A 27,739-nucleotide genomic window follows, 5' to 3' on the forward strand; every position below is an offset into this window, starting at 1 on the left:
TTTATTTTAAAAATTGAACTTCTAATTCAACTTTCTTTGTGTACATTTTCCCAAAACTACAACTTTATTCCCAAAATATTTTGACCTCATTCTTGTAATAACTTTTACTGCATCCTAATCTTCAAAAAATTATTGTATTTCAACTTAAAAAAATTCTCATTGTAAAATTTGGTTATTTTTGCGACCTTCTAAACACACTTTTAACATTAGAGCCCTCTAGACATGAAATAACACCCCTATAGTCACCTTTAACCCAGTGTAGAAGACATTCAAAAACTGGTTGCTTAGATTTGATAGCATTGTGCTACAAGCCACACTTCCTGGTTTGTTATTCAATCTCCTTGACACGTGTAGACAGCCAGCATGTACCCCACCTGACATCCTACTTGGTAAGGCCATTAAAAAGACATCTTAGCGCTAATCAAGTCATGTTTGTGAAATCAATGTCTTCCAGCTGAGGTAAGCATTGACAAACCAGTCTTGCCAAACGTGCTAAACTTTATTGATTTATTGAAGGAAATCCAAACATTCAGTAGCATGTAAACATTCTCATCAAAGTCAAAAAGCAGAACGTCAGCGTGTTTCATCCAAAATGTAGCCTCGGTTTGCGTACAATACGGCACACTTCATGATCACTAAACATCCGTGTGAGCATCGTGCGCTTGCTGACAAGCAACCGGGGAGGTCAGCTACGTCGCCCGTCTATGATGTCATCAGCAAAAACTTTCCTGTGTTGAAATGGCTTCGGTTGGGAGTCGAGACCTTCTGGAATGAACTCACGTTTCCGCTGTGATGTAGAAATACATCAACATTTAAAGGGACTGTTTGACATCACCCACGGCTAGCATGTCACCAGCAAAATACTCGTTAGCGCCCTCTAGCGACGCTTGCAAACAGTCCCTTTCTAGGGGTTAGGTAGGAGAAGTACACGCAAATAGTCAACGTTAGCGTACGCGGGAAGTGTCGTCAGCCTATGGCAGCTGTTGAAAAAGCAATCCTGACACGTGCCGTTCAAGTATCAGTAGACAACTGGATCAGACCAGCCGATATCAATGATACCAAACATGTAGAATATTACACACATGAAAAGCCACACGGATTATTGAATAAAGAAAACTCATCTCGCCATCTCATCCTGCTAGCATCCATCCCATACCGATACCACCCTGGTATCGATAATATCATGGATGAATGCGCTCACCTCCATCTAGTTTACATGCGATGGATGAGGAAGCCGCTGAACATGCTTTGTAAGGTGTTGCTCTTGACTCTGTAATCATCAGCCTTGACATACACGATGTCTCCAATCTTCAGTTGCATCACCAAGCTGTTGGTCTCACTGCCGTGATATCCTTTAGTGGGGTTATACATGTAGGTCATCTGCTCCTCATTCTTATACACATGGAGCTCTATGTCCCCCCCATGCGTGTGGATGGTGACGGTGAAGAAGTAGAGGCCCCCAATGCGTGCTTTGAAAATGCCTGCAGGGGACAATCACACCTTTGTTAGCGCCCCCCAGTGGTGCTATTCAAAATGCTAACGTGCTATCTAGAAATGCTATGCTAGTTAGCCATGACATCGTACCTGTGCTCTCGTCATAGTCGTCACCCACGTTGGTCCACACTTCAGAGAAGATCACCTTCTCCCCACTCTTGAATTCATTATTATCTTTGATCATTGCTGAGAACGCCACCCGACTGGCTGCAAGATGACACATCAGGGGTCAGGTCAAAGGTCAAGGGTACCTTTCGTCTTTCTGACCTACCTGCCGCTTCCAGCGTCGTCACACGGGTGGTCAGACCCTGCAAGAGGACATGTCGTGGGTCACTGTGCTCAAGTACCGTCCATGCATGTCAGGGGTGTCCAAAGTGCGGCCAGGGGGCCGTTCGGGGACAACCCCACCAAAAATGGAAAAATGGTGAAGAAAAACGAGGAAGAAAAGGTCGGAATTCAACAAGAATGTTGTAATATGAGGAAAAATAACATTTTAGCAGCATAAAGTTCAAATATTGTAATATTGATCATACTTAATAGTAAGTTGTAGGAAAAAAAAACTAAATTGTCATTTTTGGAAAATTAGGTTGGGCTCCATCATGAAAACTAATTTGACAAGGATTAGCTCACAATATGATCAAAAATAGTCTTTTTAGAAGCATCAAGTTGAAATATTGTTTTCTTTTTACAGTTTTAATATGAAACAAAAAGATGTAATTTTAGGAAAATTAGGATGTGGAAAGAAAATATGATGGGAACGGCAACAATGGAAAAAAACACAATTTTATGAGAATAAAGTCCAAATATGAAAAGAAAAGAGTCATATTGCAACAAAATACTAACATTTGATGGGAATAAACTCGGATTATGAGGAAACTTGTACAATTCGCTGTGGATGTCAACAAGCCTAGAATTTTAATCAAATATTTGTAAAAATTGGATGTCATTGAAAACATTTTGTGACATTACGAAATAAAGCAAACAAAGCTGAAATTTTTGGAAAATTAGGTTGCGGAAAATGAAAATAAAGTCCAAATATTATGCCAAATGCTGTCATTTTAAGACAATAAAATTGTAATGAGGAAAAATCTCATTTTAGTCGTTGAAATTAATTACCAATGTTTTATAACAAAACAAAAGCTGTAATTTTTGCAAAAATTGGGTCAAATTCCAGAATAACTATCAGAAATTAAAGTCAAGTCAAGAGAATACCCTTTTCCAACTCCAATTTTACAACAACAGTAAGCATCGATTTGAATTCAAGCTGTGTGGGAGTAAGTCCAAAAATGATGGGTGGAAATACGCTCCTGATCAAAATCTTAGTTGAAAACATGCTAGAATGATCATTTTGCACATTTGGATCTTAATGAGGTTTTAAGTAGAGCTCCGATATGCAAAACAAGGGGGAGTGAGACAAAAAGTGGGTCTACCACCTGACTTTTTTGTTCCATAATGCTCATAAGATCCAAATGAGCAAAATGCAAAATCTAGCACATTTTCAACTGGTCCTAAGATTTTCATCAGGAGTGTATGCAGAAAATTGAAATACAATAAAAGCCAAGTTGCACTTTTTCTTTCAATGTACAGTGGTGTTAGTGTTTGCCCCTTCCTGATTTATTTTGCATGTTTGGTCACACTTTTGGTTCAGATCAACAACTGAAATATTAGCCAATGACAACACAACTCAACACAAAAGACCCCACAACAACATCCGAAGAACTGCAGGCCTCGCTTGCCTCAGTTAAGGTCAGTGTTCATGACTCCATAAGAAGGAAAAAGAACATCATAGCAACAGTAAAACACGGTGGTGGTAGTGTGATGGTCTTCAGGACCTGGAAGACTTGCTGTGATAAATGGAAGCATGAGAATGTTCGCCATCTGTTGGTGACCTCAAGCTGAAAGCAACTTGGGTTCTGCAGCAGGACAATGATCCAAAACACACCAGCAAGTCCACCTCTGAATGGATGAAGACTTTGGAGTGGTCTAGTCCAAGTCCTGACCTGAATCCTATTGAGATGCTGTGGCACGACACAAGTTATCACAAACGCTTGATTGCAGTTGTTGCTGCTAAGGGGGGCCCAACCACTTATTAGCTTTAGGGGGCCATCACTTTCACACAGGAACATGCAGCTTTGGATTTGTTTTCTCCTTTCAGACAAAAACTGCGCTCAGTTGTGTTGTCACTGACTAATATTTACATTTGTTTGGTGATCTGAAACATTTAAGTGACAAACATGCAAAAAATAAGAAATCAGCAAGGAGGCAAACACTTTCACACCACAGTAGATAACTCTGGCAACTAAATATCCCAAATATGGTCACATTGTGCAGGTGTTGTGGGTCACTCTGCTCAAGCAGCGTCTCTATGCAAATTAAGCATCCAGGTGTGTTCTTACCGTCACTTGCTCCTTTTTCACTTGCTCGGTTTTCTCTTTTTCAAGAGCGTCCACACGTGTCGTCAGAACCTGCAGGTGAACATGTTGTGGGTCACTCGACTCAAAGCAGCGTCTCTTTATGCTAATTAAGCATCCAGGTGTGTTCTTACCGTCACTTGCTCCGTTTTCTCCTTCTCCTTTTTCACTTGCTCCGTTTTCTCTCTTTCAAGAGCGTCCACACGTGTCGTCAGAACCTGCAGGTGAACATGTTGTGGGTCACTCGACTCAAAGCAGCGTCTCTTTATGCTAATTAAGCATCCAGGTGTGTTCTTACCGTCACTTGCTCCGTTTTCTCCTCCTTTTTCACTTGCTCCGTTTTCTCTCTTTCAAGAGCGTCCACACGTGTCGTCAGAACCTGCAGGTGAACATGTTGTGGGTCACTCGACTCAAAGCAGCGTCTCTTTATGCAAATTAAGCATCCAGGTGTGTTCTTACCGTCACTTGCTCCGTTTTCTCCTTCTCCTTTTTCACTTGCTCCGTTTTCTCTCTTTCAAGAGCGTCCACACGTGTCGTCAGAACCTGCAGGTGAACATGTTGTGGGTCACTCGACTCAAAGCAGCGTCTCTTTATGCAAATTAAGCATCCAGGTGTGTTCTTACCGTCACTTGCTCCGTTTTCTCCTTCTCCTTTTTCACTTGCTCCGTTTTCTCTCTTTCAAGAGCGTCCACACGTGTCGTCAGAACCTGCAGGTGAACATGTTGTGGGTCACTCGACTCAAAGCAGCGTCTCTTTATGCTAATTAAGCATCCAGGTGTGTTCTTACCGTCACTTGCTCCGTTTTCTCCTTCTCCTTTTTCACTTGCTCCGTTTTCTCTCTTTCAAGAGCGTCCACACGTGTCGTCAGAACCTGCAGGTGAACATGTTGTGGGTCACTCGACTCAAAGCAGCGTCTCTTTATGCTAATTAAGCATCCAGGTGTGTTCTTACCGTCACTTGCTCCGTTTTCTCCTTCTCCTTTTTCACTTGCTCCGTTTTCTCTCTTTCAAGAGCGTCCACACGTGTCGTCAGAACCTGCAGGTGAACATGTTGTGGGTCACTCGACTCAAAGCAGCGTCTCTTTATGCAAATTAAGCATCCAGGTGTGTTCTTACCGTCACTTGCTCCGTTTTCTCCTCCTTTTTCACTTGCTCCGTTTTCTCTCTTTCAAGAGCGTCCACACGTGTCGTCAGAACCTGCAGGTGAACATGTTGTGGGTCACTCGACTCAAAGCAGCGTCTCTTTATGCTAATTAGGTATCCTGCTGTGGTCTTTTTACCTCAACTTGCGCAATTTTTGCTACTCCATCAATCTTCTCCACAAGTGTGTTCAGATTCTGCATGGTTGCTGCTTGTGTTTCAACCGTACGGGTCACATTCTGCACAAAGACACGCTTTGAATAAATACTCAGCACTCGCTTGTCCACGAGTGTAAAAATAGTATCCAGGTGTTCATACCCAACTACGGAGGTGCTAATGGAAGGAGAGGATTAAACCAACTCCTCCCAGTCTTAGTGTAAGGAACCAATAGGAGGAGGGCATTGGCACACCAATTCCGCCCACTCTTACTGTATTGAAGGCTTAGGCTACCAGCACTTGTTGGTTCGCTGACAAAGCTCTTCGGATGAGGAGCGAAACGTCCGACACCTTCTTCACAGAAGTACAGATGACGTCTCAAGAAGCCTTTCCCTCACTGGACAACTCCTGTACGACTGAGAGCCTACACAGACAGTATCTAGGTGTGTTTTTACCTCAATGTGGACGATAGCTGCTGCTGTTTCATCAAGCTCATCCACACGTGTCACCAGTTTCTTCAAGAGGGTCTGGGGTCAGTACCGTGCATGCACATGAAGCAGCCATGAGTGTTCTGGGGTCAGTACCGTGCATGCACATGAAGCAGCCATGTGTGGTCTTACCTTCAACTCATCCATGTCCTGTTTCATTGTTGTCAGTTGCTGCAGGAGGTTTTGTTCTGGGGTATCAGTGGCCTGGGTGCTTTGTGCCGCGGCGGCGGAGTCCCACGGCCAAGACAGGTTAGGCCACGCCGTCGCCACGGCGATCAAGATGAGCGGAGTGACCAAGAAGAAGCCCGGGTGGACGGGATTTTGTGGCTTCTTCTTGCGGGCGTGTGGGCCTTTCAGCTTCCTCTGCATGTCGCAAGTTCTTCTGTGATCTGGGAACTGATCAGTAAGTTATTTCCAGTCCATAATCAATGAGGGAGAATATGGAATTACCACTCAGGCTAAACACTTTAGTGCTCAGTCAGTCAGAAGTATTGGGTCCCAACGTTTTGCAGCGAGGCCCACATAGGGAACGTTCAAAGGATGCAAGGGCCGCTTTGATGTGTTGATGCTAAGGAGTTCTATATACTGTATATCTGCTTTAAGTGAACAAGCTCTTTTTTGGTCCCCAAACAATGATCTTTGTCAATAGTAAGATCATGACTTCACTGCCAGAAGATTTGACTTTATTCTTTTATAACCAACCTGCAGTTTGCTTCTCATAAAATGACATGCTTTTCTCATCAGTTTATTCTCGTAAAATTGCAACTTTTTTCTCTGAACAGTCCAGTGAGGTCCATGTGGCCCATCACACATGAAACTGGCCAACTCTGGTCTGGAAAATAAGAGCTGTTTGGAATGTTTCTCCTAATATTTTGGTTTGGTTTAGTTTATTTGAACATGAAGGTTCCAATGGAATACATCCCATGAATCATCCTTTCATAGTTCCACATGTCCAAAAGGAGCAGGAAGAAGCAAAGCTAATTTAATCCTACCCCCCATCTATTCCACACCTAGTACAGTACCTGTTGTTCACTTCCTGCATTCCATGTCATGTTTTCTATAAGAATCAGAATAATACATAATAAATAACAGTATTATTTGGACTTTAGTCTTGTGAAATTGCAGCTGTTCTGTTGACTTCTGCTGTTTTTCTTCAAAATCTTGTAAATGGTCTCGTACCATGACTTTAATCATGTCCTATGTCAAATCGGAACAGTTTTCCAAAAAGTCAGTGGGGTACTCCATTCACTGGCAGATGTGCAGCTTGTTCCCGTCAACAGCGTATTTTCTCAGCAACACCAGTTCAGACTTACCAGTTGGCTGTGAGGACTTCTCTGCTGCTTCCAATTGCTTGTGTGTGTCTGCTTCTCCTGCAGCTCACAACCAGCCAACGTGTATTCTTTATATCAAGCATGTCATAGAGTCATTTAAAAGGTATGAAAGGGACGCATCACAGTCATAAAAGTCATAAAGGGGACGTGTCATGGGGCATCATTATCATCATCAGCTTTAATCCTATTAGCGATGGCGTCTGGTGTTTATGAACAAGATGTTTCCAGGTCATTCCCAAGCCACCGTGCAAAGTGAATGAAAACAGTCCACAGCAAGCATATTATATGTAATATCCAGCAGCACTTGGGGGCCCACGGCAAAGCCAGCCCTCCACATCCTTGTACGGCACTGACCAGTTTTATTCTCATCTTTGTCCCTGCTTCTGCAGAATCAGCTAGCTGAGTATTTGATGAAAGGAGGGATTACTTCTTGACATAGGCTGCCTCGACATGAAATAACACCTTACACTCCGATTACCAATGTAGTAGACATTAAAAGAGAAAATAAGACATGTAAGACATTAAAAAAATGTTTAGGACCTTCTAAATGCACTTTTTAACATTATTAGAGCCCTCTAGACATGTAATAACACCCCTATAGTCAACTTTACATTCCTATTACCCAATATAGTAGACATACGAGGAAATAAGACATAGTAAACCTGTTTACAACCTTCTAAATACACTGAACATTATTAGAGCCCTTGACATGAAATAACACCCCTATAGTCACCTTTACACCCCTATTACTAACGTAGTAGACATTTATAAAAGAGAAAAAATTTCATTTACAACATTGTAAACAGGCTTTTTATGAACATTATTTGAGTCCTCTGGGCGTGAAATAATACCCCTATAGTCCTTTTTTTTTGTCCTGTCCAGCCTTTAAGGCAGATAGAATTGTAGATCTAAATGCCCTCACGTGCTCAACAGATTTACTCTGCCAGGGAAAAGTGTGAGATACGCTTCCCCTGTTATACAGAATTTATTTGACTTAGATGCTTGTTATGATGCAAATTTGGAGCGACCGGACCGGAGCAGAAGGGGGGGGGGGGGATAAGAGGGGTACAACAAAAAAGAACAGAGACAAGGACAACAGCAGCAACAACATTTGTGACAACAATAAGAAGAACAGAAACAAACAGAACTACATCAGCAAATGTCTGTGACGACTATAAAGACCCTGACGGAAAGGACAGAATAATATCAACAACCACAATGACAATACTGCATTGAAACAGTCACACATAATAGTAGTCATGAAATGATGAACTATGATAGTGATCACAATGACAAGAACTGTAATGCAAATCATTGTAAAAACTATCATCATATTGCCGACATCACCATCGCTGTAATAAAAGCAACAACATAACATAACAGCCTGGTTAACTCTGTGAGTACGTAAATGTGGGGAAGTACGTGTGTACTGTGAGTGTGCATGTGTACGTGTGTACAGGTATGTCTGGATGTGTGCAAGACTTTCCATTCCATTCCATTCCATTTTCCTCCGCTTATCCGGGTCCGGGTTGCAGGGGCAGCAGTCTCAGTAGGGAAGCCCAGACTTCCCGGTCCCCGACCACCTCCTCCAGCTCCACCGGGAGGACACCAAGGCGTTCCCAGGCCAGCTGTGAGACATAATCCCTCCAGCGTGTCCTGGGTCTTCCCCTGGGTCTTCCCCGCTACCCTACGAAGAAAACTCATTTCAGCCGCTTGGATCCACGATCTCGTTCTTTCGGTCATGACCCAAAGCTCATGACCATAAGTGAGGGTGGGAACATAGATCGAACGGTAAATTGAGAGCTTTGCCTTCCGGCTCAGCTCTCTCTTCACCACGACGGTCCAGTACAGCGACCGCATTACTGCAGACGCTGCGCCGATCCGCCTATCGACCTCACGCTCCAACCTTCCCTCACTCGTGAACAAGACCCCGAGATACTTGAACTCCTCCACCTGGGGCAGGACCTCATTCCCAACCCGGAGGGAGCAATCCACCCTTTTCCGACTGAGAACCATGGCCTCGGATTTGGAGGTGCTGAGTCTCATCCCAGAAGCTTCACACTCAGATGCAAACCGTCCCAGTAAACGCTGCAGGTCACAGCCCGATGAGGCCATCAGGACCACATCGTCTGCAAATAGCAGGGATGAGATCCTAGTGCCCCCAAACTGGACTCTCTCAACACCTTGGCTGCGCCTAGAAATTCTGTCCATGAAAATTATGAACAGAATCGGTGACAAAGGGCAGCCTTGGCGGAGGCCAACGTTCACCGGAAACAGGCTTGACTCACTACTGGCAATGCGAACCAGGCTCCTGCTCCGGTTGTACAAGGACCGAATGGCACGTAGTAGCGCGCCACCAATCCCATACTCCCGGAGCACCCCCCACAGGACACCGCGAGGGACACGGTCCACGGCCTTTTCCAGGTCCACAAAGCACATGTAGAGGGTACTCCCAAGTACCCTCCAGGACCCTTGCAAGGGTGTAGAGCTGCTCCAGTGTTCCGCGACCAGGACGAAAACCACATTGCACCTCCTGTAGCCGAGGTTCGATTAACGGTCGTATTCTTCTCTCCAGCACCCTGGAATAGACTTTCCCAGCGAGCCTCAGGAGTGTGATCCCCCTATAGTTGGAACACACCCTCCGGTCACCCTTCTTGAAAAGGGGGACCACCACCCCAGTCTGCCAATCCAGAGGTACTGTTCCCGACTTCCACGCAATGTTGAAGAGACGTGTCAGCCAAGACAGTCCCGCAACATCCAGAGCCTTGAGGAATTCAGGGCGAAACTCGTCCACCCCCGGAGCTTTGCCACTGGGGAGCATTTTGACTACCCCAGATACCTCAGCCACGGTGATGGAACTGTCTGCGTTCGTGTGCTCAGGCTCTGCTTCCTCTATGGAAGGTATGTCAGTGGGATTGAGAAGGGCCTCAAAGTATTCCTTCCACCGCCCAACTATATCCTCAGTCGAGGTCAGCAGGCTCCCGTCCCCACTGTAAACAGTGTGGACCGGGCACTGCTTCCCCTTTCTGAGGCGCCGGACGGTTTGCCAGAACCTCTTCGAGGCCGACCGAAAGTCGTGTTCCATGGCCTCACCAAACTCCTCCCACACCCGAGTTTTTGCCTCGACCACCGCCGAAGCCGCGTGCCGTTTGGCCTGCCGGTACCTGTCAGCTGCTTCAGGAGTCCCACAAGCCATCCATGCTCGATAGGACTCCTTCTTCAGCTTGACGGCAGCCCTGACCTCTGGTGTCCACCATCGGGTTCGGGGCTTGCCGCCACGACTGGCACCGACCACCTTGCGGCCGCAGCTCCGATCAGCTGCCTCAGCAATGGAGGCACGGAATAGAGCCCATTCGGACTCGATATCCTCGTCCTCCCCCGGGACGCAGGAGAAGCTCTGCCGGAGGTGAGAGCTGAAGACTCGACGAACAGGAGACTCTGCCAAACGTTCCCAGCACACCCTCACTACACGTTTGGGTCTCCCGGGTCTGTCCGGCATCCTCCCCTGCCATCTAATCCAACTCATCACCAGGTGGTGATCAGTTGACAGCTCAGCCCCTCTCTTTACCCGTGTGTCCAAAACATGCGGACGCAGGTCTGATGATACGACTACAAAGTCGATCATAGACCTGCGGCCTAGGGTGTCCTGGTGCCATGTGCACTTATGGACATCCTTATGCTGGAACATGGTGTTTGTGATGGACAAACTGTGGTTCGCACAGAAGTCCAACAACATCACACCGCACGGGTTCAGATCGGGGAGGCCGTTCCTCCCAATCACGCCCCTCCAGGTCACACTGTCCTTGCCCACATGGGCATTGAAGTCTCCCAGTAAAACGACAGAGTCACCCGTTGGGGTGCTCTCCAGCACCCCTCTGATGGACTCTAGGAAGGCTGGGTACTCTGAACTGCCGTTTGGCACGTACGCACAAACGACAGTCAGGACCCTTTCCCCAACCCGAAGGCGTAGGGAAATGACCCTCTCGTTCACCGGGGATGAGTCCAACACAGAGGCACTGAGCCGGGGGGCTATTAATAAGCCCACACCAGCTCGCCGCCTCTCCCCTGCAGCAACTCCAGAGTAGAACAAGGTCCAGCCCCTCTCGAGGAGTTTGGATCCAGAACCCAAACTGTGGGTCGAGGTGAGTCCGACTATATCTAGTCGGAATGTCTCAACCTCTCTCACAAGTTCGGGCTCCTTCCCCGCCAGAGAAGTGACGTTCCATGTCCCAAGAACCAGATTTGGCCGCCGAAGACCAGGTCGCCTAGGTGCCCGCCCTCGGCCGCCACCCAAAACGCAATGCACCGGACCCTTATGCTTGCCCCCGCATAGTCCTATCGAGCATGGATGGTCTACGGGGGGGAGATCCCGTGGGGCTTCCTCGGGCTGAGCCCGGCCGGGTCCCACGGGTGAAAGCCCGACCACCAGACGCTCGCCTGCGAGCCCCTCCCCCAGGCCTGGCTCCAGGGTGAGGCCCCGGTATCCCACTTCCGGGCGAGGTGCAGTCTCTCCTCGTGTGTTTATTCATACGGGTCTTCTGAATCACTCTTGGTCTGGCCCGTCACCCAGGACCTGTTTGCCTTGGGAGACCCTACCAGGGGCATATAGCCCCAGACAACATAGCTCCTAGGATCACTCGGGCACACAAACCCCTCCACCACGATAAGGTGGTGATTCAAGGAGGGGTGTGCAAGACTGGGCGGTGGAGGTGGGGGCCCCTCTCCTTTCATGCATTTTCAGTGACAATTACACGCTCACCCACTCGCGCACCTTTTAAATATATGTGCACTTAAAGTGTTGCAAACAGAGTGGAGAAGAAGGACAAAAGAGCCAAAAACCTACCACATCCACACGGAATGAGAGGAGAACCTTTTTTTCCCACTCAATGTCCGCCATGGCGTGTCCTTCTCAGCCGTGGCATGAGACTGTTTCATGTTTGACCTGGGAGCTTCGAGGATGGTCTTCATGAGTTTGATTCCAGAGCTGACACATCTAATGGAGGAAGGAGTCATGGGATTCATCCGCCGCATGGATCATCACAAATAAGTCCAAGCAGTCGCAATATTTCGGCAAGGTCAAGTGAGTGCAGAGTGAGGTCACGTCCCAACACAGCGCCTGTCCCGGCAGTCCGCCATCCTTGTGTTGATCTTTCGCTTTCACTGTCATTATTCCACATAATAATCAGTGTAATCATAAAAACAAGCTTGACAGAGCAATCAGTGTCATCATCAAGACGTTGTTTTTGGAATGTGCTCATCTCGGTACATTGTTTGAAGTCTTTGCTCAATCCGTCCGAAATGCTGCGGCTTTTCAGCCTTTCGTTTTCCTCTAAGATCATATTTCTCCCTTCTTATGGAGAAATAATGGATGACGCTTTTGGGTAACAAGTTACTGTTAACTTCATGCATTATTTTAGCCGTTTGAAAATGTACTAAATCATCACATTTGAATAAGTGGGATTTTAAAACTAAAGGGCTTGCATGTTCTCATGACGAATGAGCCCCACCCATTTTTTTTGCACTACATTGAGTGAGTGAAGATTGCGTTGATAATGATTGCCCCGTATCGCCACACAATAAGTTAGATATGGTCATACTAAGGAACAGTAAAGAGTGTGGAGGGATTTTTGATCATGAACACATTTTTGATTCAAAACTGAAGTGTTTCTCACCACCTTTTGTTGTATATTTTTTATGAGATTTCCAACTCATTTTTTCATCTATTATGATCCCCAGAAATGTATTTTCTTTCACTCTTTTAATATCCACTGTCTATTTGTATTCGGTCGTACGCATCCTTCTGCTATTTCCAAATAGCATTATTTTAGTTCCACTTAAGTTCAGGGATAATCTGTTCCTGTCAAACCATGACTTTAATATGACCATTTCATCCTTGACCTTTTTAATGAGTTCTTGTGTGCTTTCACCAGAACAAAAAGCTGTAGTATCATCCACGAATAATACCAACTTTAAATCCTTTGTTACTTTACAAATTCCGTTGATATACAAATTGAACAGTTTTGGTCCCAGTATGGACCCCTGGGGTACTCCACACGTGGTGTATAAACTCCCAGATGTGTATTCTCCTAGCTTTACAAATTTTCCTGTTTGCTGGGTAGCTTTTAACCCAATTCAAAACTAATCCCCTTATTCCGTACCTTTCTAACTTTGTTGTTCAAATATTGTGATGAATTGTATGGAAGGCTTTTGTCAGATCCATGAATACTGCAGCTGCGCATCTTCTGTTGTCCATAGCAGTAGTGATTTCCATCAGTGCCATAGAAGTTGAAATGTTAGCTCTGTATGTGTATTGACTACCTGCTAGTCATTCATTCGTATTAATACATTTGTCCAACCTGTTATGAAATAGCCTCTCCATTATTTTAGAAAATGTGGGTAACAAGGAAACTGGTCGGTAATTTGTAAATTGGTGTTTATCTCCAATTTTTTAAATTGGAACCACTTTAGCTATTTCCATTTAGTTAGGAAATGTTCCAGTCTGAAATGATAAGTCACTAATCTGTGTTAACGCTTCTACAATCTCATTGATGAGCCTTTTCATTGTTTCCATTTCCATTCCATTACAATCAGTTGATGGTTTTGCTTTGAAATTTTAACAATGTGAGTGATTTCCTTTTTAGTTTCAACAGTGAGAAACATGGAAATGAGATTCCTATCTATGGTTTCACTCCATTCCTCCATTGTCCAGAGTTTTGGAATGTCTTCTTCCAGTTTAGGTCCAATATTTCCTAAATAATCGTTCAACATTTCAAGCAGCTCATTCATATCATCCTTGTTAGTGTTTCCCACTATATAACACTATTTAAGATGCCCCAAGCTGCTCTCATCTTATTTTTATTCTTATCTAGTAAACGACTATAATATTCATTCTTGCACACTCTCAAGATTGTCGTCAGCTTATTTATAAGTCTTATACTTCCTGTATTTCCTGTATAATGTATACTTCTTCTTACAGGCGTTTTTGTTCGTCCTTTTGTCATCCGTGGCTGGTTGTTTTTCTTTTGCCTCTTGGACTTTTCTTGCCAGCGACAGTTCTTCTAGTAGAGCTCCATACAAGTGCATAGAAAGTGATCATATGCTTCATCCACGTCTTTTGCGCTGTAGACACTCTCCCTTCTTTGTGACGCTCTCCTCTGTACGCATTTTAGCCACCACCGCCACCAACGTGCTGCTCTGTTGAGGCGACATCCATTTGGTCTGGCATAGGACCCAGGTTTGATCCGAAGCCCCGTCACGACCACATCATTCATACGCGTGTTCTGATCCATGTCATCTATGGTGATATTCAGTTGCTCGGTGATTTTGTCTTTTTCTTCAGACTCTTTTTTTTTGAGAGTGGCTCCCAGTGCTGCATTACTTTCCTGGAGTTCCTTGTTCTCCTCTCTCAGACTATGAACTTCATCCGTCAAGTCCTGGACCTTCTCCATTAAGGAGCCCATGTTTTGTTGTTTTTTTTTTTTTGCATGGGATCCAGCTTCATTACCTTCTCCTCAATGTGCTCCAGCTTCTTGTCAGGTTTCAGTAGCATTTGCACTACGCTATTTTCTTGCTATTCCGCGATCTCTTGTGACTTCATAGCTTTCCCCATTTGTGCATCAACATGACTGCTCAGTTGACGCTTCCAATAGAGCATGTACTCGTCGTCAGGTCTCGGCGGCGGAGGGGTGGGTACAAAACTCGCACATCCCGATATCGACGACTGGGGGCGGGTACAGAACCGGCACCTTCTATGCTTTTCACCGAATCCACAGTGCTTCCGCCTGAACTGCTCGAGCCACCGCGAGATCCGCTTCTTCTCTCTTTTATCTTTGGCATTATTGCGGTTGCTGAGCAACACCATCTCGAGTGTTGCCAATTAGCCGTTAGCTTGTTTTACACTGCCTTTGGTGTTTCATATTCGTTATAACAGCGAGTTTGTGTCTCTCACCAGTCCTTCCTTCCTCTAGAAGACTCCAAGATGTTTTAAGAGTCTGGCTTCGTGAGCAGCCGTCGATTCAAAGCCGCGGCTAGCTTGACAGCTTGCCTATAACGGCTGTCGGTTCCTACGACACGTTTGTTTTGGTGAGTTCAGTCCACTCGCTGGTCCGAATTAAGGCAGAAATCTCAGCACTCACTTGCACAGTTGTAATCACAAGCTACGTTCAGGTGTCGCAAAATGTTTAAAACAGCTCTTTCCGTGAGCGTCCTTTCCGCACAACAGGAAGTGAACTCCAGCTTGGATGTACAATCTATTATTCGTTCATTCGGCAGACCATCAAAATATTTTTCATGCATTTGTGACTCGCTCTTGTCAAAAAAAACCCCCAAACCCTGCTGGATGTTCCTCTCTATGGAAGGACAGCAGTGCCAAGCACCTTCCAGCTCACGCACGCCCCCGCACACTCACATGCATGCAGGCAAAGCCTCTTCGGAAGAGTTGGTGTGCATGTGTGTCATGTTTCTTTACAACAGGGGTGTCCAAAGTGCCGCAGGAGGGCCTTTCTCAGCCTGCAGTCCATTTTTTTATTGCCCTCCTGCATATTGTAAAAATAAAATGAATTGGTTATTCATGATTAATTATTGTTACATGTAATACGGCAAATAAATCCCATTCACAACCGTCTAAATACACTTTCACATCATTATCGCCCTCGAGATATGAAATAAAACCCCTATATTCACCTTTACACTCCTATTACTCATAGAAAACCTGTTTACAACCTTCTAAACACGCTTAACGTTATTAGAGCCCCCTAGACGTGAAATAACACGCCTATAGTCACTCCTGTTACTCAATATAGTAGACCAGCGGTGTCCAAAGTGCGGCCCGCAGCACAGTCTAAAAATGTAATCTAACAAGGAAACTTAAAAAAACAACAACAGCAGCAGCAAAAGTGGGAAAATCAATGAAAAGTCCAAATATTAAGAGAAGAGTTGTAATCTAGCAAGGAAAAAAACTCTCAAGAAGTATCGTTTTTTTTTTTAAGTCAAGGAAAAATGTCATATTAGCAGCATGACGTTGAAATAGTAAAGATTTTTTTAACATCAAAAACGAGAAACAAAGTTGCAATTTGTGGAAACTTAGGTTGGGGGAAAATGTATAACATGGGAATAAAGTCAAAATATCAGGACAGAAGAAGTTGACATTTTTGGAAAATTATACAAAAAAAATAACAACAGCAGGAATTTTTCCCAGAGTAAAGTCAAAACATTACGAAGAAAAAAATCGATTTTTAATTTGAAAAAATTTGAGAATAAACTTGAAAATGAGGAAAAATATCATTTCAAGTAACAATGTTGAAATAAAGATAAAATACATTATTTTTTTAAAAAGATATAAAGTTCTAATTGCGAGAAGAAAATTTAAGGAAAGCTGAAAGGAAATAGTTGGAAAATTTTAAAAATCAGCAGAAATGTTAAAAACAGCTGTAATGATTGAGGAATAAAGTCAAAATATGAGTCACATTCAAATGAAGAATAGAAGTGCCAATTTGACAAGAATTAATTGGTATTATTATCGATAAAACATCATTATTTAGTAGCATTTCACTTGTATTACAAAGGTGAAATGCAGTTTTTTCCTGAGCTACATGTAGCTTCTTAGCATATCTCAGTGTGTTGCTTTCCAAAACATCAAAGTGGCCCTTGTATCCTTTCATTTTTCAGCATGTGGCCCTCGCTGGAAAAAGTTTGGACACTCTTGTAGAAGACATAATAAGAGAAAATAAAACATAAGATATGAAACACCTGTTAATGACCTTTTAAATATATATTTTTTTACATTTTAGCGCGCTCTAGACGTGAAATAACATCCCTGTAGTCACCTTTACACTCCCATTACCCAATACAGTAGACATAATAAGAGAAAATAAGACATACAATAAAAAAAACACCTGTTAATGACCTTTTAAATATTCTATTTTTTAACCATTATTAGAGTGCTCTAGATGTGAAATAACACCCCTATACTCACCTTTACACTCCTGTAACCCAATATTGTAGTCATATAAGATATACAATAGGACATATAAGACATAAAAACCTGCTTACGATCTTGTAAATATGCTTTTTGACATTATTAGAGCCCTCTACGCATAAAACAACACCCCTATAGTGAAGGGTTTTATATCTCATTTGTGTTCTTATTATATGCATATTAATCTGCTAAGCCGCTCACATCCATTTTATACAGGTAGTCACACAAAACACATAGTGTTCTCATGGCCTGTGCTCATTACCTCATCTACACATACCTCACAACTGATAAGCAGCTCAAGGAGAGTACTCAAACTACAGCAACATCCTGCTTACAGCAGCTGGTTGACCTTCACAACGAACAAAGGCCCACTTCTCACATCGGCGGGTGCCACCCCACTTTGCTGATTGGTCCTCAGGGACTACAACACCACACCTCCAGAGACATCTAATTGGTCCTCGGGGACTACAACACCACACCTTCAGCGGCATCTGATTGGCTCTCCAACATCTACAGTGACGGGCGCTGTCTTCTCCCATTGGCTGAGGATCAACATGCATTTGCATCTACAAATGTATAAAGGCCGGGCAGGGATAGTTAGCTGTGCTCTTCCTGTCTGACCCTGTATTAAGACCAACCTCTGTGTAGGCCTATAGGGAAAGACGCTAGGCCCGGAGCTCCGATTGTATTAGGTTTGTTTGTCAGGAATAAATATATCTATGGCTTGCTCAGAAAGTCTCATGTAGTATTTCTCCTCCGACTTCGACACCCACAAGGATCAGGGAATCCTTCAATAGTCACCTTTACACTCCTGCTACTCAATATAGTAGACATAATAAGAGAGAATAAGACATATAAGACATAGCAAAGCTGGAAGCTACTTTTAAATACTTAATACTTCATACTGTATTTATAATTGCTGGCTATAAATGTGTAATATATTTACTGTATTTGTAAATATAAGTATTTACAGTACGTACATTGTACATCTCTTGCTATAAAACAACAGAAAACCTGATACCGATTGTGCAGCAGATAAAAGCGTCAACACGCTTCCTTGCTCGTGATGTTTGATAACACGCCCGGAAGATCCTCTAAACAGGAAACCGAGCCGTGGTGTCCGCTTTGTGCCGGGACCTCTACACCACCTTCGCCGACATTTCACTTCTTACTCTTGCGTGTGCAAACTCAATTTGCGTGGAGCGAAACGCTGGACCGAGCGCCGCTTCCTGACGAGGCCGTCAAAGCAGCAGCAGCTCTCGTAACGTGAGCCATATGTTGCAATGGCAGCACTGTCAGGGAGCGAGAGGCGCCAGCTGGGGTGGAAACAAATAAATCTGCATTTGTCATCACACGTAACCCTCCCCTCCCCTTACCGCCCACCCCTCATCTTTCACAGGACGTGAAAGACGTCCTGTGATGAAATGTTTCATCCTTCCAGAGTCGCACTGAGGGGTCGAGACTTTTGTCTTTGCTGGTTCGCCGCAAAAATTCCGCTGCGGCCGAGTGCGCGCGCGCGTGCACTCTGCCTTTTTGGCTCCGACATAACGAGGCTGAGCGCCCGACACGCTGCAGAAGTGGCGCCCACAATGAGTAGATGTACAGAATGTGGTCTGCTGCATACATCTTGTCTGACTGCTTGACTTAAAAGTGGACACGAAGCGCACTCGAAATAACATCTTTTTCTGCTCTTCAGAGACATTCTTTCATGCGTCTTCTCACAATAAACTCCACAATGTCTGCGTGTGTTTGCTTTGTTCCGCCAACGGGACTGGCTCCTTTCCTCGCATACTTGTAGAAATGTCCTCAGGAAACATGAACAACCTCAAAGTCACAACAACACCGGAGTTCAGGAAGGTCAGCATCACTGCAGTTTTGCTTGGTTTGGTTGGCACCAGGAGAATAAATCCACACCAGACAGATTAGGCTTTGACAAGAATGCTGCATACCGCTGCTTTCCTTGCAGTTGGCGCAGGTTGAAATCCCGGCCGGGGGCACCATCCCCAGCTGTGGGAGCTCCCCATTGGTCGGCCCGGAGCCAGGAAAAACGGGAGGCTTGCGTCATTATTTTTATTTTGTCCTATGAAATAATTCATAGGACGGAGTATTAGGGCCACAACCAAAAAAAACAATCATCTGAGATGACGAGAATAAAGTCGGAAATTTACAACTTTTTTCTTGTAGTTTTTTCAAAATGTTTCCTAAATTTACGAGAATAAAAGTCATAATGTAAAACTTTTGACCAAGGCCAAAGGGTTTTTTTCCTCATAAACGTCCGACTTTTTTGAAATAAAGCATCACATTTTTTCAAAATTAATGAGAAAAAGTTCTAAATTCACGAGAAAAAGAAGTCATGATATTAACTTTAACCACAACCAAAGGATTTTGTTCTCGCAAATGTACGACTTTTATTCTCATAAATTTACAAGAAAAAAAGTTGTAAATTTACTGCATGAGAAAAAAAGTCATAATATTATTTTTGACCAAGGCCAAAGGTTTTTTTTCTCATAAATGTACGACTTTTTTGAAATAAACAATGTAAGTTTTCTTAATTAACGAGAAAAAGTTCTACATTTGCAAGAAAAATAAGTCATGATATTACCTGCCACCAAGGCCACAGGTGTTTCTTCTTTATTCTCATAAGTTTTTTCAAAATGTTTTTTTTTTTAAGAATAAAGTCACAAATTTAGGAGAAACATAAGTAATAAGTAAACATTACCTGCGACCAAGGCCAAAGGTTTGTGTTCTCGCAAGTTTACGAGAATAATAATAATAATAATAATAATACATTTCTGAGAAAAAAAGTCGTAAATTTACAACTTTATTCTCGTAATCTCCAATTTAAAATTAGTTTTTTTTATGTGGCTCTAATACTTTATGGCAGGGGTCTCAAACACAATTTACCTGGGGGCTGCTGGAGGTAGAGCCTAGTGAGGCTGGGCCGCATCGAGCATTGGGAGTAGAGCTGGGAATCTCGGGATACCTCACGATACGACACGCGATACATGGCTCACAATGACAACAATATCTTTATACAGTAATAAGCTGAATCAAATAAATCATTTCACAGTTTATAATTTGCTGCATTCAGATGGTATAGGCTCCAGCTTACCCGTGACCCTAATGAAGATAAGCGGAAGAGAAAAGGGGTGGAATTTTTTTCCCACATTTTTGAAGTGACTCACTTACTCTTAGTTCCGTGTATTCTTGTGTGTGCATCCTTCGAGTAACGTTGGCTTGTCGCAGGCCGTATTACAGTCATCTTTGAAGACAAGTGGCAAGCCGCAAAATGTGACGAGTTTGAGACCCCTGCTTCAAGGTAAATTCAAGCTGCGAATCAAATGAATGCTCATTATGTCGTTAGACTACAGCTAGCATCGTAGCATTGCTAGCTGAACAAGCTAACATCATGGATGGGATTGAAAGGGTTCACTTAAAAGCACCTGAACAAGCTATCCTGCTAACTAACAAATCTCGCCCCCCCCCACCACCAAAAAAAGAAGATCAAAACAATACCATTGACTGCTAGCGTCCCGCCCCCAGTTGTTGGAGCGGGAACTACCAATGTCCTATGGGGTGTGTGCACGTGATGTAGTGTTTTGATACTGAGTCCTCGACAGAGGATCATCCTTGCGAGGAGCTCAACTCAGGATTTCAAAGCTTTCCTCTCTCTCTCTCTCTCTCTCTCGCTCCACTGTGTGTCTGTGTCGCTCGCCCCCCGTCCCTGTGTTGTAATCTCTGTGTTGCGGCGCTCCTCTCCTCCCTCTCTCCCCCAGACGGTATAAAAGTCGGCACGGCGGGGCTTGTCTTTCACACAGTGAATGTGGCTGGGAGACTGCGTGAGTTTGGGCTGACATGACCCCCCCGTGCTGAGCCCCCCCCCGAGGTTGGACCCCATGCAGCGTCATCGCCAGGTGAGCTGGTTCACTGGGGAGAACACACGCCGCTTGCATGTCCGTACTTTGTTTATTGTGTTGTTTATCTTCTGTCACGGTACAAGTTTGTTGCCAGGAATGTTGGCTAACCCGGTCCGTGCGTTTAAAAACCGGCACTCGGTGGAGGTGAGATTTTTACAATCCAATCTGGGTTTCAGCCGCAACTCGTAAGAACTCCATTTAGCGCTTGTAAAAAGTCACGACACAGGCTGGCGAGGGAGCCAACACCAGGACCTGGGTCATTGTTCTTTTCTCTTACAACTCTCACAAGCGCAAACAAAAAAGTTGCTGGAACGCTTTGGTCCAAAGAGATGATGGCCGCTCAGCATCCCGGAGGATCAACTATTGGGACGCCGCTCTTGATCAATCGATGAGGGACATAGTGATAGCTGGCAACCAGTCCAGGGTGTACCCCGCCCCTTATAAAGAGCTGTGCGAAAGAGTTATATCCGGTCTATTTCAAGAAAAACGTGCACCTCAGCTTTGTCATACTGGCGTAAAAGCCTGTTATCTATATCAACTTCACTCTTCCCCCATTTTTGCTGCTTTTTTTCCCCCAAATATTTAAATAATCCTTGCAAATTTTCTTTTCAAAATATTTCAACTTTATTTACGTTATTTACACAACCTAATTTTCCAAAAATGGCAACGTTATTTTGCTTGGGTTATCATAATATTATATTTCCTCTGAATATTTTTGTACTTTATGCTGGTAAAATTGCAACTTTTCCTCGTTAGAATACGACTTTTTCCCTTTTAATATCTTGGCTTTATTCTCGTGAAATTGGAGCTGTTTTTTCAATTTCTTCCTTTTTTTTTTACAACCTTTTTCTTGTTAAATTAGCAAGTGCCTGCCTTGTTATGCTATTCTTGAGTCCTGCCCATGTAAATTTTCATCTCGTAATGATGACTTTATTCCCATATTTTGACTTTATTCTCCACTACAAAGCGTTCCAAAAATGAAAACTTTCTTCCTTGTTTTGTTTCTCATAACATTACATAACAAAAATGACACCTTTTTTCCTGTAACATTTCAACTTTTCACGATTAAAATGACGTTATTTTTCCTCATAATTTACGTTATTCTCATAAAATGACAACTTTTTTCTCTTATTAGTCTTGAGTTTATTCTTGTAAAATGACTGCTGATTTTTCCATGTTTGCTGTTGTTTTTTTTAGTTTTCTTGTTAAATGATATTTTTAGAATGTGCTGAGGAGCTGAAAAAAAAACAGCCGCAGGCTGCAAATGACAAAAAACCCGTTTATAATATTCTACATACGCTTCTTAACATTATTAGAGCCCTCTAGACATGAAATAACACCCCTATAGTCACCTTTACACTCCTATTACCCAATATAGTAGACATAACAAGAGAAAATAAGACTTATAAGACATAGTAAACTTGTGAGCTACTTTTATACCAGGTACCAGTAGATACTAGTAGGGCTGCCAGGTACTAGTAGACGCCAGTAGGGCCACCAGGTACTAGTAGACGCCAGTAGGGCCACCAGTAGCCCTGCCAGGTACCAGTAGGCGCCAGTAGGGCCACCAGGTACTAGTAGACGCCAGTAGGGACGCCAGGTACGAGTGGACGCTAGTAGGGCTGATAGTAAAGCCGCCAGGTACAAGTAGACGCCAGTAGGGACACCAGGTACGAGTGGACGCTAGTAGGGCTGATAGTAGGGCCGCCAGGTACAAATAAACGCTAGTATAGGGCCACCAGTCGGGCTGCCAGGTACTAGTAGACGCCAGTAGGGCCGCCAGGTATGAGTGGACGCTAGTAGGGCTGATAGTAGCGTCCACTCGTTCACTTTGTGGGAACACTTTGGGGAAGAGCCTTTTATGTTCCAAGTTCACAAAGGCATGCTTGGAGGAGTTTGGTGTGGTCGAACAAGCCGAAAAATCACAAATGGACACAATCCAAATTCTGGCCCAAAGTCTTCCAATACGAGTGGAAGCTGTTTTAGAAAAAGACGGAACGAGCCCACCTATCCGTCATTTTTTACCTACTGGAGGTGTTCCAATACTTTTGTTCACACAGTGTATTTTGGATTAGTGCAGGTACCGTCCCTCAGTGAGCGTCCAACGAGTGAGGCGTGACGCTGGAGCGTGTTTACGCAACAGATGGTGCGTTTGAGGGAATCTGTTTTTTTTGGCTTCCACTCTTTGGCATGCTATCGGGGCTTCAGCTTGAATTCCAAACATCAAGCCAAATGTGTCGCTGACCAAAAATGTTCAATCTAAATTTGTCCCATCCAAATTGTGGGCGTTCCCTGTCTTCATGTTCCTGTGCTGTTAAAAGAACAGCTTAAGCACTTGTCTTCCTTGTGCAATGAAAGATGATGGGTGCTTCATCGTCACAAAGAACATTCCAATTCAAACCTGGCGAGAACACGAGCCAAACCTTCTTGGCGACTGCGGCTCAGATTCACAACATTTTCCAGCGGAGACAATCAGACGGCGTCTCCCTTTGGTGAATTTGATGAAGGACAGGAACCACAAGAACCACAAGCATCAACAAGCTTTTGCTAATCACTTCCAGACGGTGGGAATGGTATCTGCAGGAGGGAGTCTTTGGTGGTGTAGTGGTTCGCAAAGCTGACTTTTGTGCTGCTGGCGTGGGTTCAATTCCAACGAAAGGCAAGCCGTCTTTCCTCAGGTTGGAAACAGTATGTTATTTTTTTTGTATACTTGGTTTCAGCGAGGCAGCAGCATATCATGCACTGTCTTAAATGTCCACAAGAGAACAATTAAGGAGGGTCGTGAAACTTTCAAGTTGGTTTATCCCAAGAAGAGGTCGATCGAACACACTTTTCTGTATTTAAAATTTTTTTGTGAAGAAATTGTGTGGAAGATGTCAGAAAAGTACAGCGCTGGACCTCTGCCCATCACGGAGGAAGCCAGAAGGTCCCGAACAAGGAAGTGCCTACCTTGTTATGCTACTCTTGAGGCGGTACTCTTTCCTGAGTGGATCGGTCTTTGGCTGTGCGTCTCCATCTAACTCCAGCTTGTGTCCATCAAGGGTGTGGGTGTGTGCTTTCTACATGTGCAAACAGCAGCAAGTTTGATAAGGTTGCCAGGCAACCTGTCAAGTTAGGGTGCATGCATTGTTTAATTGTACAATATTTCTATGATCTGTTTCTAGTCAAATCTAACAGTCCACACTTAGAACTTCCCAGACTACTTCCTCGTGGTCACGTGACCTGTTCACATCCGGTGTGAATTTTAGACTCCCTGTTTCATCGCGCTTGCAGGTTGATGTGTGTCTGCCACGGTGCGACATGTTTGGACTGCACCGCGGCGCCTATGATGCAGCAAACCACAACGAGACACTTGGCGGGAGCGTCTGTCATTGGGGCTTCGGCTGCGGTCGCACTCTGTGGATGTCACGTGACTTCCTCACTGTGACCTCTGAAAACATGCGTAACAGTTGTCCAAAGTGGAACTCAGATTCAGGGACAATTAGGACTCTTGTCCAACGTCTCATGGAATCAGCCTTTCCCCCGATACCTTTGAAGTAGTATTGTACAGAATTCTAGCTTGCAGTAAAATAGCGGAGAGTCTTCCAGCTTTGGCTGCCATAAATTCTTGAAGAGAAACCATAGAGCAGAAACAAAGAAGCTCATTCAAATGAGTTTGAGCAGACTGGAGTGTTTTTGTCTGCAGACATTCCCGACTGCTATTCAAATCTTTGCAGCAGATTGTCATCATCAAAAGTCTCGTCCTGCATCGTGAGAATGTTGTAAAGGTGACGTAACTGTAAATTTTCATTCCAGTAATTTTCTCCTCAGGATGATTGACAGCCCCTGTACCTGATCATCAGGATGCCCGCGGGGCCGGCGAGCGGGACATCCTCCTGCCAGCACGTGGTTCCGGTCACCCTCACCTTCTCATGGCTCCTGCTGCTCTTCCACACCGCCTTTGGCCAGAAACCTGCCAAGCTGCCTCTGACTGGCCGCAAGCCCTTCATCGCCGCCTGGAACGCCCCCCTGGACATGTGCGCCATCAAGTACAACGTCACCGCAAACCTGGACCGCATCTTCCACATCCACGGCAGCCCGCGCTCTGACTGGACGGGCCAGAACGTCACCATCTTCTACGCCAACCGGCTTGGTTACTACCCCCGCTACACGCCGCAGGGCGCTGCCGTGCATGGTGGCGTGCCGCAGAACTGCAGCCTGGACATGCACCTGTTCAAGGCGTACCAGGACATCAAGCACTTCATTCCCACAGAGGACTTTCGTGGCTTGGCCGTCATCGACTGGGAGTTCTGGCGCCCTCAGTGGAACCGCAACTGGCACAAGAAGGACATCTACCGGCGGAAGTCTCGCGAGCTGACCACCAAGGCGTACATCAACGTGACAACGGCGCAGGTGGAAGAGCTGGCACGGCGCCGCTTCGAGAAGAGCGCCCAGGCGTTCATGCAGAGGACCATCCAGCTGGGGACGCGGCTCCGCCCCAACGGCCTCTGGGGGTTCTACCTCTACCCTGACTGCCACAACTACAACCTCCATGAGGAGAACTACACGGGCCTGTGCCCCCTGCTGGAGAGCCTGAGGAACGACGAGCTACGCTGGCTGTGGAACAGCAGTACAGCGCTCTTCCCCTCCATCGCCATCAGGAAGAGTCACACCAACAGCGTCAGCAACCTCCATTTCTCACGCCACAGGGTGAGAGAGGCACTGCGCGTGGCCTCGCTCACCTCCAAGGACTACGACCTGCCCACATACGTCTACCTGAGGCTGGGGTACCGCGATGAGGCGCTCACATTCCTCACCACTGTAAGATGCCGCCATTGACCGTTCACCTGATTTGACATCATTTCAGTCAGTTACCCCAAAGCAGGTTTGAGTTTTTGGGAATGACTCACCGTCAAAAAGTTTGGAAGATTATCAAAATAACTATCGGCACCACTTTTTAGTACCTGTAAAACTGGTCTACCAAGCACAGTCGTCGGGGAACAAAAGGGGTGGACAGGGAGTGTGCACTTCCAAAACAGGAAGAAGACGTCCTCCATTTTCGTCCTCTATTGAATTCATTGGCACCTTACATGCTAAAATGTCACGCAGTTGATGGGCTGCACACACGGGAGGCGACAAATGACTGGCGAAACTCATCGCCAATGCGTAGCAAACCCTGCACACGGGAGGTGATGAGCGGATGTGGCAACTACACCGGTGAGCGACGCGCTTACATACAGTGTGAATTATGAGTATCCCAAGCTTTTGATTGGCTGGTGGAAAAGCGGCCAGTGTTGAGCGGGTACTCTTGCTAGTACTGGAGACAAACTTACATAAATGTCCGTGTAAATTAATGTTAACTTACCATCCATTTTCTACGGCTTATCCGAGGTCGGGTGGCGGGGGCAGCAGCCTAAGCAGGGATGCCCAGACTTCCCTCTCCCCGGCCACTTCGTCTGGCTCCTCCTGGCGGATCCAAAGGTGAAAACTCGTTTCATCTGCTCGTACCCACAGTCTTGTCCTTTCGGTCATTACCTGAAACTCATGACAATAGGTGAGGGTAGGAAAGTAGATGGGCCGGTAAATTGATAGCTTTGCTTTTCAGCTCAGCTCCCTCTTTACCACTACGGACCGACGCAGAGTCCGCATGACTGCAGACGCTGCATCAATCCGCCTGTCGATGTCACGTTCATGTAAACTTACCTGACATGTTGTTACCTGACGCCAACAAGTTCCCATGCCACTGCTTTTTTCTATATAGCTCTATTTTTTCGTTAGAAAGTCAAATAGCTCCAGGATATCTGACACGGCTAGTATTTTTCTCCCTGCATGTTTACCTACAAAAGAGCACTGAACAGCCTCCTCTGCGCTCATTGGTCGATCAATGAAACTCCCTCATGGGCGATGAAAAGTTAAACATTTTTCAACTTTCTGGGATTGCGTCACAAACCAGCATGTGCACAATGACATGCACGGGCACAAAATTAAACACACACGAATACTGCTTGTCGCTTGGCTGGATGGCGACTCGTGATAATCGGCCCGTTGTTTTAACCGTAGTTAGTGTTGTCATGAAGCAACATGTCATAAACACTATGCAGACCCAACTGGTTAGTTTGAAACAATTTTGCCCATCATCCAAAATGACTAAGGCACACAAATTTAGAGTGGTGCCTGAGGAACTAATGAAGAACTAATGAGGAACTAATGAGTACAGTAGTGACTGGGGAATTAAAGAAGAAATAATGAGGAACTAATGAGTACAGTAGTGACTGAGGAACTAATGAAGAAATAATGAGGAATTAATGAGTACAGTAGTGACTGGGGAACTAAAGAAGAAATAATGAGGAACTAATGAGTACAGTAATGACTGAGGAACTAATGAAGAACTAATGAGTACAGTAGTGACTGAGGAACTAATGAAGAACAAATGAGGAATTAATGAGTACAGTAGTGACTGAGGAACTAACGAGGAACTAATGAGTACAGTAGTGACTGAGGAACTAATGAGGAACTAATGAGTACAGTAGTGACTGAGGAACTAATGAAGAACTAATGAGGAACTAATGAGTACAGTAGTGACTGAGGAACTAATGAATTACTAATGAGGAACTAATGAGTACAGTAGTGACTGAGGAACTAATGAGGAACTAATGAGTACAGTAGTGACTGAGGAACTAATGAAGAACAAATGAGGAATTAATGAGTACAGTAGTGACTGAGGAACTAACGAGGAACTAATGAGTACAGTAGTGACTGAGGAACTAATGAGGAACTAATGAGTACAGTAGTGACTGAGGAACTAATGGAGAACTAATGAGGAACTAATGAGTACAGTAGTGACTGAG

General features: G+C 44.7%; 2 protein-coding genes across 12 annotated transcripts in view; one reads left to right on the forward strand and one right to left on the reverse strand.

The window, feature by feature from the left end:
* The window catches only part of LOC129181298 (hyaluronidase-4), a 56,492-nt gene that overhangs the window by 6,737 nt on the left and 22,016 nt on the right, over positions 1–27,739 (forward strand). The window contains exons 1-2 of one of the 3 annotated variants that reach the window (XM_054776328.1): positions 20,623–20,909; positions 24,723–25,712. In XM_054776328.1, coding sequence (XP_054632303.1) covers positions 24,756–25,712 — 957 coding nt within the window. In that variant the 5' untranslated portion in view covers positions 20,623–20,909; positions 24,723–24,755. Of the gene's footprint in view, positions 1–20,622; positions 20,910–22,893; positions 23,591–24,722; positions 25,713–27,739 lie in introns of those variants that run through there. The other 2 variants (XM_054776330.1, XM_054776331.1) reach the window with 2 other exon arrangements.
* On the reverse strand, positions 508–26,734 carry LOC129181299 (reticulocyte-binding protein homolog 2a-like). 9 transcript variants are annotated; one of them, XM_054776332.1, is made up of 16 exons: positions 26,595–26,725; positions 26,257–26,426; positions 5,821–6,077; positions 5,656–5,727; positions 5,185–5,283; positions 5,021–5,101; positions 4,857–4,940; positions 4,693–4,776; positions 4,529–4,612; positions 4,365–4,448; positions 4,204–4,284; positions 4,040–4,123; positions 3,891–3,959; positions 1,766–1,802; positions 1,585–1,701; positions 508–1,481 (listed from the first exon to the last, which is right to left on the reverse strand). In XM_054776332.1, exons 2-16 carry the CDS (start codon positions 26,261–26,263, stop codon positions 1,213–1,215), a joined length of 1,509 nt encoding a protein of 502 aa, XP_054632307.1. In that variant the 5' UTR covers positions 26,264–26,426; positions 26,595–26,725; the 3' UTR covers positions 508–1,212. The 9 variants fall into 9 exon arrangements, with proteins under 9 accessions (XP_054632307.1, XP_054632310.1, XP_054632311.1 ...); XM_054776335.1 differs by lacking the exon at positions 4,204–4,284 and having other exon boundaries at positions 26,257–26,734; XM_054776336.1 differs by lacking the exon at positions 4,040–4,123 and having other exon boundaries at positions 26,257–26,734.

This window comes from Dunckerocampus dactyliophorus, chromosome 5 (genome assembly GCF_027744805.1).
Source record: "Dunckerocampus dactyliophorus isolate RoL2022-P2 chromosome 5, RoL_Ddac_1.1, whole genome shotgun sequence".
In the NCBI taxonomy this organism is placed as follows: domain Eukaryota; kingdom Metazoa; phylum Chordata; class Actinopteri; order Syngnathiformes; family Syngnathidae; genus Dunckerocampus; species Dunckerocampus dactyliophorus.